The sequence below is a fragment of the Styela clava genome, chromosome 8 (assembly GCF_964204865.1).
Source record: "Styela clava chromosome 8, kaStyClav1.hap1.2, whole genome shotgun sequence".
NCBI lineage: Eukaryota > Metazoa > Chordata > Ascidiacea > Stolidobranchia > Styelidae > Styela > Styela clava.
In genome coordinates this window covers 3,536,947-3,550,204 of record NC_135257.1, presented here as the reverse complement: position 1 = coordinate 3,550,204, position 13,258 = coordinate 3,536,947, and the positions used below count along the sequence as shown (strand labels likewise).

Here is a 13,258-nt window from a genome sequence, read left to right as displayed (position 1 = left end):
CCGTCGTCTGATCTCAGATACTGTTTCACCTAGAAAAGTATTCAATGCAAATGTTACTAATTGTGAATGACTTATATACTGCTATTATGCCATGAACTTTGTGGCAATCAAATTTACCCAACGGTAGTAATAACTAGAAAACCTTAAAATTTTTTGAATCAGATTTTTATTAGTGGCACAACCATTGAATGATAAAATTATATGTAGCTCTTGCACACCAGTTCATCTTTATTAGTTTTTTTTAATCGCTTCCGCTTTCGTATTTTCACGGACAAAACGATTGAGCAAAACTGAAGCGCCCATGTATTGAAAATAGGGGAAAGAAACATAAAGGATAAGCCTATAATGAAACAGACTAACATTTCTATACGACTATCAGGCATCCCAATTTTCATCCAGAAATAAATATCGCATACTCTTTACTACTTATCCTACTAAAATATATGTTGTTGTTTGCGGATATTGTTTCCGGAAAATCAGAAATACCGGTAATTCCTGCATCACCTCAATCATTCGAGATCCGCGAAATGGCAAAAATGTATCAAAATATTAGGCAGATTCCTTTTGAATAAATCACAGCTGAGGACGACAAATGAGTAATTTTTAAAATCAGTGCAAAATAACTTGCCTACCTTTGCGATCTGGTTATTATTTTATACAATAATTCGTCGTGGTTTTTATACGATGGTATTTCAACTTTTGTAAAGCTTGTAAACGCTATAATTACTCTGCTTAACCTTGTGAACGTCAAAAATAACCCCACTACCTATTCCCAATGTATTCAAACAGTCAACTTTTATCATGAAGCTTCTCTTTCGTTTGATCTGCTACTCGGTTGTTTTATGAAGCATTGCCACGAACGCATGACTAACACTGCCGGTAGTATTGATGTGCACCAAGCTTGTAAACCGCAAACATCGCGTAAGACTGAATCAAAAAGTAAAATTGCAAAATTGTTGACGCGTTTTAAGACAGTTGTCTTGATCTACACTCAATACATCAAAAAACTTCATTTCAATGTAATCTAGTAAACTATATACTTAAGGCTTAGGCAATTTATTTTCAACTATCGACTTAATATCAGCTCCAAGGTCACACTATTTCCTCCTTTCTGTTCACTCTTTGGACGAACATTATTACGTCAGTCATATACGTGTGTAGATCTGCTACATGCTCGATCACGATAACCATCGAAATGTTTTGTTTACAAGTATTTCTTTGACGACATTGTTTGTGACGTCATTCATAAAAATATAACGAAAAATTTCATAACGCAAATCCCTGCTGTGAAAGAGCGTCATTAACATAGAAACTTCCATTTTGACCACACAAGTTTCTAATCCGCCTTAATTCCTTCGCAATTTTGTCGTTCGACTGAAAGAACATGCCCTCATGTATTTTCTATCCTGAATAACACTTCCGACTATTGAAATTCAATTTGTTTTGACTTGTGTTAAGTATTTTGATTTTAGGTTAACTTGTCCGAAACATATTTCATCATTCAATATTCAAATGAGTCCTGGTGTAGAAAACTGGTCATAAAATTTTGACGCAATTTCGATATTAGGTTATTAATATTATGTTTTTCAGAAAAATTCAAATTAAGAAATTTAAATAATGTATTCATGGGATACTGAAAATTTCAGGCTAGAAAAAAATCGCCTTTGTTGTTCTTGATTTTTGGAAATAAATTTGATCGACAACTTTTAAAACTGACTTCCCGGTCTGGTTATAGAAAAGGCACAAATGCGTCTGCGAGTATAGGGTGTAACTCGACACTTTTATTTCGTAGTTTTGAGAGGGTGATTTAGTGGCAACATTTTTCAATTTACTCAAAATTGGCTCTTCATCAAATTTATGTAAATATTTGATTCATTTTACTGTTTTAATTTGAATTTTTGGCAATCTTGTTGCCTTTTGATCATTGTAGCGTAATGTGTTTGCTGTAATCAGGGCCATAGATGTCCCGTGGCCAACGTGCATAATTAAGTCAATGTTTTGTTTTTTGGGATTTAATTGTCTGACTTTTCTTTGCTCCATAATTGTTATCAATCATAATCATATACGATACGGTTACCCATAACTGACGTTTGTTCAACCAGTAAACATTACCAGTAAAAGATGTATAATATATTTGCGGGTATGCGAACTTTTATAAGATAATGCGCAATGGAATTTAAAAAAATGGTATTTGACTTTTGTAGTTATCTAATAAGATCAACCAGGATGCTCCATTTTGTAGTTGTTGAAAAACCCTTCTCACGTTTGAGATTTGAATATGTTGAAAACAAACATTTTTATTCAAAAATGAACTTACAATTTACACAGGGGTCATTACACGACAGAGACGAACAGTAAACGACACGAAACGTAACTAGCCTCAACGTATGGGATGGCCATGTCATTTCATTATTTTACCTTTTAGTATAAGTTTAGGCCATGTAGCAATGACCTAAACGAGACTTTTGATTAGGAATAGCATGTTATTTATTGATGAATCTATTTATTAGAATGTGATAGAATTGGCAATAATAGCCATAACATGTTGAAAAAAACAATTCCATAACAATGTTGTACGTTGCATTCCGTCAAACAGATATTAGTCGTTGTGCGTTTAGTCAATTATTGAACAATTGTTGGTTAATTAAAACGAATATCCTATATTTCCACTGTCCCATATTTATATCGATAATAAACTAATTTCTATCAAGTTCAAACTGAGATAAATAAAGGAAACAATGTAATTGCAGCCAAATCAGCATCTCCCATAAACTATTTTGCGGTTTTAGCTATATATTACAATGAATATACTCTGTTAAGTGGTAATCTGTGATTTCAATCGTTTCCAACAGTACAATGTAAATTTTCTAACTATATTAAATCAACATTCTGCCATTTTTGTTCAAAATCAGCTATTTATTGTCGGTTCAGGTCAGAACGTTAAAATACTGAAATGTGTAACACTTTTGGGGATGAAATTAGATAAATTAGAATTTTACTACAATTCAAAAAGTATTCGAAATATATTTTGGAATCAAATTAGGATATCTTTGTGAAATATTTTAAAAATTTTTCCCGGGTTTTAAGGCAGACGATATTATGAAAAAGAATTGATTTTTTACACAGATTTCCCTGCAGTATGGAAGTAATCCGTATCATTTTGAAATGTTTTGCTGTATATATATTTTGATTATATGACGTCAGTCAGTATTATGGCTATTCACCAAGTTTTCAGTACCTGATAGATGACTTGCAGTTGTTGGACACGTTAGATGACATAACGATCGTTTCAATATTATGCTGTTGTTGTTGTTGTTCATTAACACTTTTTGGACACCTGGTAAAAAACCTAAGAAGTCGCTTTCTCTTTAATTATTGGACCAATTGCTCTGAAATTTTCAGTGGTTAAAGATAAAGTTTTTCTTTAGGCTATTATTTTCATTAAAGATGGAATTTTTTTCTAGGAGGCTATCACTTTATTTAATTTAAAATATTCCTGTGAGCTTTATGGGATTCGTTTTCATTTTAAGCTATGACGTCATCAGAATTTGCCACCACGTGGCGATTCCGCAAACACATATTGATCACGTGATCGGCGAACAGGTTCCGTAGTCAAGCCTGCTGGTAAGTTACCGTATCACCGTGAATTTCAGCGTAACGTGTCCATATATTTGAGCATAGCCCTCTATATCGTACTTTAAACCCCAACTTTTTTGTCTGTTTAATTTCTGTTTTTATTTCAATATCAGTTCTTTACAATCATTTATACTAATCGTCATCATTTATATACCAACCATGCGTCGAGAGCGTAAACCTTAGCAATGGTCTTCTAGGCTAGGTTAGATGCCAACCAGAAATTGATTATTTTAGCCCTTAACGCCTGGTGTGTGCTGGATCCATTCTCTATAAATGAGGGGTTAAAGGTATATAATATTAGATATAGGAAACAAGAAAGCAATGCTCAAATATATGGACACGTTAATCGGAGCGAAGCAGTCGTTACCGTACCTTCGACGCTACCGGTACCTACGCTTCGCTCAGAAAAACGTCCCTTCTGTTTCGAGTGAGTGGGCTTGAATTTGCCTTAAATTCAGTGAGTTTGCTCATAAAATGTCTGCTCATCATTGTATCGAGATCTTGGAATGACAACAATTCTTACCATACAAGTAGTTAAGTATTTCACGAAAAGACTGATTTATTATTGTCCAATTTTACGACGTTGCAGGTGTCTTACAAAGAAAATGGAAATCAAAATGCGTAAACAGGTGTCATCGATTAAGTCAGTGGTTCCCGAACTGAGGGTCGCGACCCGGATGGGGTAGTGTAAAGATTTTTCGTGTGCTGGTTGGTAGTAATGAATGCAATTGAGTGATAGTATTACGATCGCCAACAAGACTATTCCTGTATGATAAAAAGAAAACATATAAAAGATAACAGTTCTGATACTGTAAATGCCGAGCATATCAAAAGTCTGAAATAAATTTCATTTTACCAGAACCATTGAATTGCCTGACTTGGAAACAAATTTTAAATCAGCATGACATTGCCTGACTAAAAAATTGTAAATTGAATTATTATTTAAATTTTATTCTGGCAATATTCATTGGGGCCGCGTCGACTAATTGGCGCATTAGTGCATCTGATATTAGTTTTACAGGAGTTCGTTCACAAAAATAATTAGTGATGATATAGTCATACAAACTTCATGAAAAGTGGTAAGTTTTAAGTTATTTGTCACGTGAGTAAATACATAACTTTCTGAACTTGTTTCTCCAAACACGTTTTAAGTTGCCAAACTCGGTCGACTATGAGATCTCCCCTGTACTAGACAAACAAAAAATATGTCCAAAGTTTTTCCGAAGAACTTGAGTTGTACGGAATTCATTTCCAAATAAATGTTTTTGTAACGTATTGACATGAACTGCTTTAGGTCTCGCGTCAAGCAGTATTTACTAAAAAACAATTCTGTACTGTAATAATTTATTGCATCAGTAGCACCTGGCACTTGAGTGGTCGCTCGTAACTTCACTCTCTTCACTCATCTCCTATATTTATGAGTGAGCGCCCGTGACCTAGCTTTGATCAAATTTCCTTTCCAAAAAAGGAAAGACATGAAAACTCAAGTCGTTATAGACTTTGTAAGTGTCATTAGACGGGATCATTTAACCCAATTGTCAGATTTAGGATTTCCTATATAGCTCACTTTCAGACGATTGTGTTTATAATTTCAATATTATGAAATTTGAATTTTAAATACTGAAACTTGGAAGAAAAGTTTTGCAGGCACTGTGTAAAATGCCCCTCTATGCGAACACCTCCCACTCAATACACTTGGCAAGGCACTTGTAATGATTAAAAACAATTTTTCCATAAATCTATTTGAATTTATTAGCCTAATTAATGAGTTTAAAGGTTTTCTATATATCTCCCTGGTACAACAAGTTCCCTGCGTGTGTCAGAAAGAGCTTTTCAGTAAACGGAATGAAGATTTTAATTATATATAGTTCAATCATGAAATAGTTTAATATGAGTAATTTGCCATTGCAAAGTTTACTATCCAAGTCAGTTCGATTTTGCAGGTACCATTAGTTAAAGTTTGAAGGAAGCGATAAAACTGTTCTCAGATAAATCATCAGTTCAAGTATATATGAAGTAAAATTGAAAACAAACGAATACCGACTTCGACTATAAGTGTTGGTGTTGATTTCGAAACTGTCGGATCGTCTCGCATAACGACGTAATCATGTTACCTGTTAGCTTCTAGCTTATTATATTGTGCGTTTTCAAATAAATATGTCAGTAAAATCCTTATGGCAATAATATGAATCATAAATACCAATTTACAAAAGTACCGCTCCTACGTGCAGTATTCGAAACACTTTAGAAATAAAGTACTCCGACCTCAACCAATGGTGAAAGAACCAAGAATAGCCATTCTAGAAATCTCAACAAAACGGGATTCCTAGAATCATTCACTGTCTGCCCAGGAAGGTCCTATCATTTCCAAAATACAACTGTGAGACTGATTTATCTCTTGAAAAATATTAATTAGATATTTATGTCGTAGATGCGGTTTAGTTCAAACCTATGTCGAAAAACAAAGGTTTTAGCACATGATCGATCTCTTTTTAGAAGCATGTCTTGTGACAAGACGGTAGACGCGCCGGGAAACGAAAGGTGCAAGTGCATTTCCTCTGCCATAAAGATGTTTTTGTAACGTATTGACATGAACTGCTTTGAGTCTCGCGTCAATCAGTATTTACTTAAGAACAATTCTGCGCTGTAATAATTTATTGCATCAGTTGCACCTGGCACTTGAGTGGTCGCTCGTAACTTCACTCAGAGATTCATCTCTTATATTTATGAGTGAGCGCCCGTGACCTTGCTTTGATCAAACTTTCTTTCAAAAAAAGGAAAGACATGAAAACTTAAGTCATTATAGACTTTATAAGTGTCATTAGACGGGATCATTTAACCCAATTGTCAGATTTCGGATTTCCTATATAGCTCACTTTCAGACGATTGTGTTTATAATTTCAATATTATGAAATTTGAATTTTAAATACTGAAACTTGGAAGAAAAGTTTTGCAGGCACTGTGTAAAATGCCCTTCTATGCGAACACCTCCCACTCAATACACTTGGCAAGGCACTTGTAATAATTAAAAACAATTTTTGCATAAATCTATTTGAATTTATTAGCCTAATTAATGAGTTTAAAGGTGTTCTATATATCTCCCTGTCACAGGTACAACAAGTTACATGAGTATGTCAGAAAGAGCTTTTCAGTAAACGGAATGAAGATTTTAATTATATATATGTTCAATCATGAAATAGTTTAATATGAGTAATTTGCCGTTGCAAAGTCTACTATCCAAGTCAGTTCGATTTCGCAAACACCATTAGTTAAAGTTTGAAGAAAGCGATAAAACTGTTCTCATATATATATATCATCAGTTCAAGTATATATGAAGTAAAATTGAAGACAAACGAATACCGACTTCGACTATAAGTGTTGGTGTTGATTTCGAAACTGTCGGATCGTCTCGCATAACGACGTAATCATTTCACCTGTTAACTTTTAGCTTATTATATTGTGCGTTTTCAAATAAATATCTCAAAAAAATCATTATGGCAATAATATGAATCATAAATACCAATATACAGAAGTACCGCTCCTACGTGCAGGTGCAGTATTCAAAACACTTTTTGAAATAAAGTATTTCAACCTCAACCAATGGTGAAAGAACCAGAATAGCCAGTCCAGAAATCTCAACAAAACGGGATTACTAGAATCATTCACTGTCTGCCCAGGAAGGTCCTATCATTTCCAAAATACAACTGTGAGACTGATTTATCTCTTGGAAAATATTAATTAAATATTTATGTCGTAGATGCGTTTGTTCAAACCATATGTCGAAAAACAAAGGTTTTAGCACATGATCGATCTCTTTTTGGAAGCATGTCTTGTACCTAGACGGTAGACGCGCCGGGAAACGAAAGGTGCAAGTTCTTTTCCTCTGCCATAAAGATAAATTCAGCAGCTCATTGACAGCGACGTTCATTTTGAATTGGAGATTATACAATACGCTTCACCATTTTGGGACATTCTGCGAACCTCGTGTAAAAATGAAGTAGGTAAATTGTATTTTAGTATGGTTGAAAAACTACTGATTGACAGATTGAGATTTTCATTTGACAAAGCAAACATTTCTATACAAAGTGTAAAAAATGCAGTTTCGCGAGGATTTGCGTTACCAAGTGATTAGAAATACTTCAGAGACATTTTTCGTTACTTACAGAACATTTCTAGAAATATCCATCAACAGTCCCAAATATTACTGCGACTTATTTTCTGATTTGATAGGGTGTATCACATCGGTAACGTATAATGGAATTCTATTCTCAATTTTTTACGCTAAATTAACTACTGAGCGTGATTTCGCAGTTCAGTCTTTTGCTCGAAAGAGTATTTTCTACATTTGAAATACTTTTACGGCAAAAATTATAGTTTCACAAATTCTAATGTATGTAAACCAAAATACATGACAAAAATTGACCCTTGAAACTGAGCATGATTCAAATTCTCAATTTGAATATTCTTCTAGTCAATGTTTTAAGTGTTAAGGTGATAAAATGCCTGGAAATAGACATCATGCAGACAATTCAAACGGTGAATCAGGAAGCTTTGCAAGGATGGGAATGAATTACAACGAGTTTCGAAGTGCAGCCCAGGAAATAGTTGATTATGTGATAAATTATCACCAAAGTCTAGAGGGAAAACAAGCTTTTCCTTCAGTGAAACCAGGTAAAAAAAAGGCAAATGCGAATAATTTGTGTTAACCATAGCAGTGCGTATCCTAAATCGTTTGCATTCACCATTTGGGAGTAATTTTGATTTGCATTCTAACATGCAGTAGAAAAGACCTTCGATTTAACCGTGTTTTCCATTTTAGGTTTTCTAAGAGAGCTTTTGCCCTGGAATCCGCCAGAGCATGGTGGCCAATGGGAAGATTTACTTGAAGATTTCGATAAAATCATTATGAAGGGAATGACACATTGGCATTCGTCCAATTTTTTCGCATATTTACCAACAGGAAATAGCTATCCATCACTTCTAGCCACTATGTTGGTTGATGGATGTGGAAGTCTAGCTTTCAGCTGGGTGATAATTATATAATATTTTTCGTGTGTTTTTCTTTTAAGAAATTCAATATAGTTTATGCAATTAAGTTTATAGTACGGTATGAAAAAGAAGGACAAATATACGTGATACAAACAAGATGTTTATTTTTTCCAGGCTACGAGTCCTGCCTGCACAGAACTAGAAACCTTAATGTTGGACTGGCTGGCGAAAGCTATGAATCTTCCTGCATGTTTTATTCATGAAGGCGTTGGTCCTGGGTGCGGAGTGATTCTAGGTAATCATTTAGGTATTTTTCGATGTTAACTCATAAATGGGACATGAGTATATATATTTTTAGTAATTTCCTTGTAGCTTTTTCCACATAATTTATTTTAGAATTTTTTTTTCATTCATCCACACTTGTCGCGTATACTTAGTGATAAGTGATTCTAGCCATATGTTCATAGCCTCTACTATACTACTATTACCTTAATTTCAAATATCTACTTACATAACTACCGTGTTCGATGCGAAGGATATTAATATATTCTTTGGTCATATTCCATATGTTCAGGTTGTAACGATTATTAGTAGATACTGCCTTCATTCGAACCGAACGTTAATCATTAAAAACTATTATAGTTATATATTAAGAACCATTTCTAATAGTAGAACGTTATCGACCAGCAAAAATTTCTCAATTACACAATATCATTTATTACTTGTTAAAAATTAATATTTCTAACAAGTAAGAATCAAATTCACACTACAACTTCTTTTCACAACTTCAATGTTTGTGAGTATCAATAGTGCTGACATATTATGATTGATTCATATTTAAAAATCAATACGAAACATAGGGAACCAGTCATTTGTTTCAGATGCATGGACGCGATAACACATAATGAAGAATATGCCACATAGTTCAAATTGTTAAATATTATTCATTGTGAACTGATGTGCTATCAATCTTTGACAGGGTCATGCAGTGAGGGTACATTGATGACGTTGTTGTCTGCACGGAATAATGCCCTGAAACAACTTAGCTCAATATATCCTGATGTCGCTCAGCATGAACTTGCATCGCGATTAGTTGCATATACTTCAGAATACAGTCATTCTTCGGTTGAGAGAGCAAGTGAGTAAAAATTCTGAATTATAATACCCATTAAATAAAGGCATTATTATCCAGGTGTTTGTCATTTCGAAATGGAAATTTTGTATAGGTTTATTGGGATTCACAAAACTGCATAAAGTACCAGTGGATAAAATTGTTTCAATGCGTGGGGAGGCATTACAACGCGCAATAAAAGAAGATAAGAAGGCTGGGAAATTTCCGTTTTATGTAAGAGACAGTTTGGTATTCTTGACTTATTTGTTACCAAATTTGGAGTCACCATATTCAGTTTTATATCTGTCATTTCCTTAGAAAAATAGCATACATTCAATTTTGAATCAAATAACAGAAGTAGATGAAAACGAAAACATTTTTACAAAATAATTTGTAAAATGATTTTTAGACAATTAACTTTTGCTTGTGTTTGATATAGAAAATGTCTGATCTGTTAAAGTCGCTTCGAAATACCATCAGTTCTAATACAGTTTGATTTCTGGTTGAAATAAAAGATATGAGTTAAAATTCAAAATATAAAGATAACAACTGAAATGGCAATCCGTTCATGTCAATTTTTAAATAGTTTCAGTAGAACAAATATAAAATAAGTAACTCAATTTTTTATCAAGGTGTGTGCAACGCTGGGAACAACGTCCTGTGTTTCATTTGACAATCTTGACGAAATTGGACAAGTTTGTAAGAAATTTAATTTGTTTGACATTATTTTCATAACGTTATCTAAAGTTTTTTTGCAATATAAAATTATAGAGATATCTTTAGTAATAATAACAAAACTGACAAAGTTAGCTTTATTTTTTATGTGAATATGTACAAAAGACTGTTCAGGCTATGCGTGATGAAATTTCTGAATTGCTTCTAACAATTCTTTTACATTTTGAATCTAATAAAAGAGTTACTTATAGGCAAGTTCAAAATAAGAATCACAACATAAAATTTCATCAGGTCAAGAAGAAAATGTATTTTGGTTGCATGTTGATGCCTCTTACGCCGGAGGCAGCTTCATTTGTCCGGAATTTCGTCGCCATATGAAAGGAATAGAGGTAAGATATATCGACAGAATTAACATTGATTTTTTGATTTAGCATTGCACAAATTACCGCATTCATTTTTAGTACGTTATAGGTTATAGGTATTGTTTCAAAATTGAGTCCATTTTCTATCCTATCGAAAAGATGCTGTATTCAACAAAATACAATATTTTTTACAAAATCCTTCTCCGTTGAGGTATATTTTTAATTTTATTTTTTCAGTATGCAGATTCCATCACATGTAATCCACAAAAGTGCTTGATGATAAACCCTCAGTTTTCGGTTCTTTGGTAAGCAGAATACATAAAGTGTTGAAAATCGTGAGAGTTCGCAAATTTTTCGTTGAATATATTGAATATATTATAATCCCGTAGTCAATCTTTCTGAATATATAGCAGAAAAGTGAATTGTATCGCCTTGAAACGTTGCTTAACAACAACCAAGCCTTTGTAAAGTAATGTTTAGCAGAGTTTAATTTAAAAATGGGCGTATTTGATTTAGAAAACCATTAGTGAAATAAAAAAAAATAGAAAAAAACTGCAGTTAAAAATGATGACTTCGCAAGCTTTAAAAAATATCAACAAGTATCTTTTCTTTGAAAGGAAATTGTAAAATAGGTATGCAGGAATAAGCTCATGAATAGTAGATGTATTTAAAAAAACTAATACTAATTACCTAATAAAGTTACTTTTATAACACTAGGGTGAAAGATAGAAAAAGGTATTCAGAACCTTTCAAAGTTGACCCGAGTTACGTTCGACACGATGAAGAGGACGTCGTAATTGATTACCGGGTATAATGATATATACGATAAACAACATTAATAAAATTTTCAAAACACATTACATTTCAAACAGAAGCTGTGTACTATATCCTAATTCAATATATTATCGTCTTCAATTTTCCAAATTATGACTATTTTTTTTTAAAAATATCTGTATAATTTAGCTCATAGTATGATTACACTACGATCACCATAAAAATGATGGAAGCCAGATATTAATTCTATATTCAATCGAAAAGTAAACAAGAATATTCTGTGATATTGAACAAAATTACAATCTGATTGATTACTTCCGGCTTGGCTTCTATGTTAACTCATATAAAACATATTGCATTCAGCACATGGGTGTTGGATTCGGGCGGCGATTTCGTTCGCTTAAACCGTGGTTTGTTTTTCGTCTAATTGGAATCGAAGGTCTTCGCCACAGAGTAAGAGAAGACGTGAAAATGGCCAAATTATTCGAATCGCTTGTTAATACTGACGATCGGTTTGAAGTTGTTTTTCCGGTGGAATTGGGAGTTGTGTGTTTCCGACTCATAATTTACAAAGACGACACAAAGGTGGGAGTTACTACTGAATATTGTAAGCGCATATGTCGGGCAACATAACCATGATCGACTACTAACTTTATTTAAAAACAACTCTAATTTGGCCAATAAAACTTTTTAAGTTTTGAAAGAAAACATCGCAAATCTTTGAAGAATGTTCATTTTATGAAGTTTTTAATGTCTGATGTTTGTGCGCCGAGAAGGTTAAGATTCGGAATTGCTATATTTTCATTTCATTTTAATTTTCTAAATTAAAACAATAACTAATTAAATTATTTCACCTGAGTAAACAAAAGTAGTCATTGTTCATATTTACTCCTATTTCAGAAAAGTAACATGATCAACAGACAGCTACTCAAGCAAATCAAGGATTCAAAAGATGTCTTCTTGATATCATCAGAAGTTGAAGAAACTTTCTTTCTTCGATTATGCACCGGTTTTAATGCGTGTAACGAAAACGCAATCCATAACTGCTGGAACGTCATTTTAAAACACACTGATTTAATCTTGTAGGATTTGTTCAATGTACTAAATATTACAGATTGCTAGATTAGATATAGAGAAATTGCTATATTCAATAAATAGAAATATACTCAAGATATGTTACAATTTTTGTCATTGTATACCGGTATTTATTTTATCATTGTTATGGATTTTGAAGTGGTGACATTCGTCATTGTAACTCACTGTATATATTCTGGTATTACATTTTAAATATCAGAGCAGTAAATATCACAGACTTCTATCTATAAATAATGTTAATTTCAAAAATATATGTGAAGTGAAATTAATGCTTGAAAATTAAAAAATGAGATGAGAAAAATTGTACAGTGAATTATTGTCAACGCGGGGTTGTTCTTGGTTGTTACAATTGGATCGACGATTTGAGTGAGAGTTGATAATATAAGCATGGAATGAAAAAGCTTCCTAAATTTTCATTAGTAATTATGATCCAATTTATTGTAATATAAATTTTACAAATATTAAACTTGAAAAGTTCAGATTCCTCTATGTCGTTGTGCTAGATCAATGATTCCCAAACCACATTTTTCCGCGACCCAATTTTTGTGAAAGCAGGGAATACAGATACTCGATACTCTATCGTTTTCATCATCTTCATGAAAACATGTGCCTGTAT

At 33.0% G+C, this 13,258-nt stretch overlaps 1 protein-coding gene across 4 annotated transcripts; it reads left to right on the top strand.

Moving 5' to 3' along the window:
* Positions 1 to 7,429: 7,429 nt before the first annotated feature.
* On the top strand, positions 7,430 to 12,937 carry LOC120346790 (aromatic-L-amino-acid decarboxylase-like). Of its 4 annotated transcripts, none has more exons than XM_078115332.1 (12): positions 7,430 to 7,633; positions 8,128 to 8,307; positions 8,456 to 8,664; positions 8,800 to 8,920; positions 9,605 to 9,763; positions 9,852 to 9,970; positions 10,369 to 10,435; positions 10,703 to 10,800; positions 11,011 to 11,078; positions 11,491 to 11,581; positions 11,911 to 12,132; positions 12,448 to 12,937. In XM_078115332.1, exons 2-12 carry the CDS (start codon positions 8,136 to 8,138, stop codon positions 12,631 to 12,633), a joined length of 1,512 nt encoding a protein of 503 aa, XP_077971458.1. In that variant the 5' UTR covers positions 7,430 to 7,633; positions 8,128 to 8,135; the 3' UTR covers positions 12,634 to 12,937. The 4 variants fall into 4 exon arrangements, with proteins under 4 accessions (XP_077971458.1, XP_077971457.1, XP_039272548.2 ...); XM_078115331.1 differs by having other exon boundaries at positions 8,121 to 8,307; XM_039416614.2 differs by having other exon boundaries at positions 8,108 to 8,307.
* Positions 12,938 to 13,258: the final 321 nt, after the last annotated feature.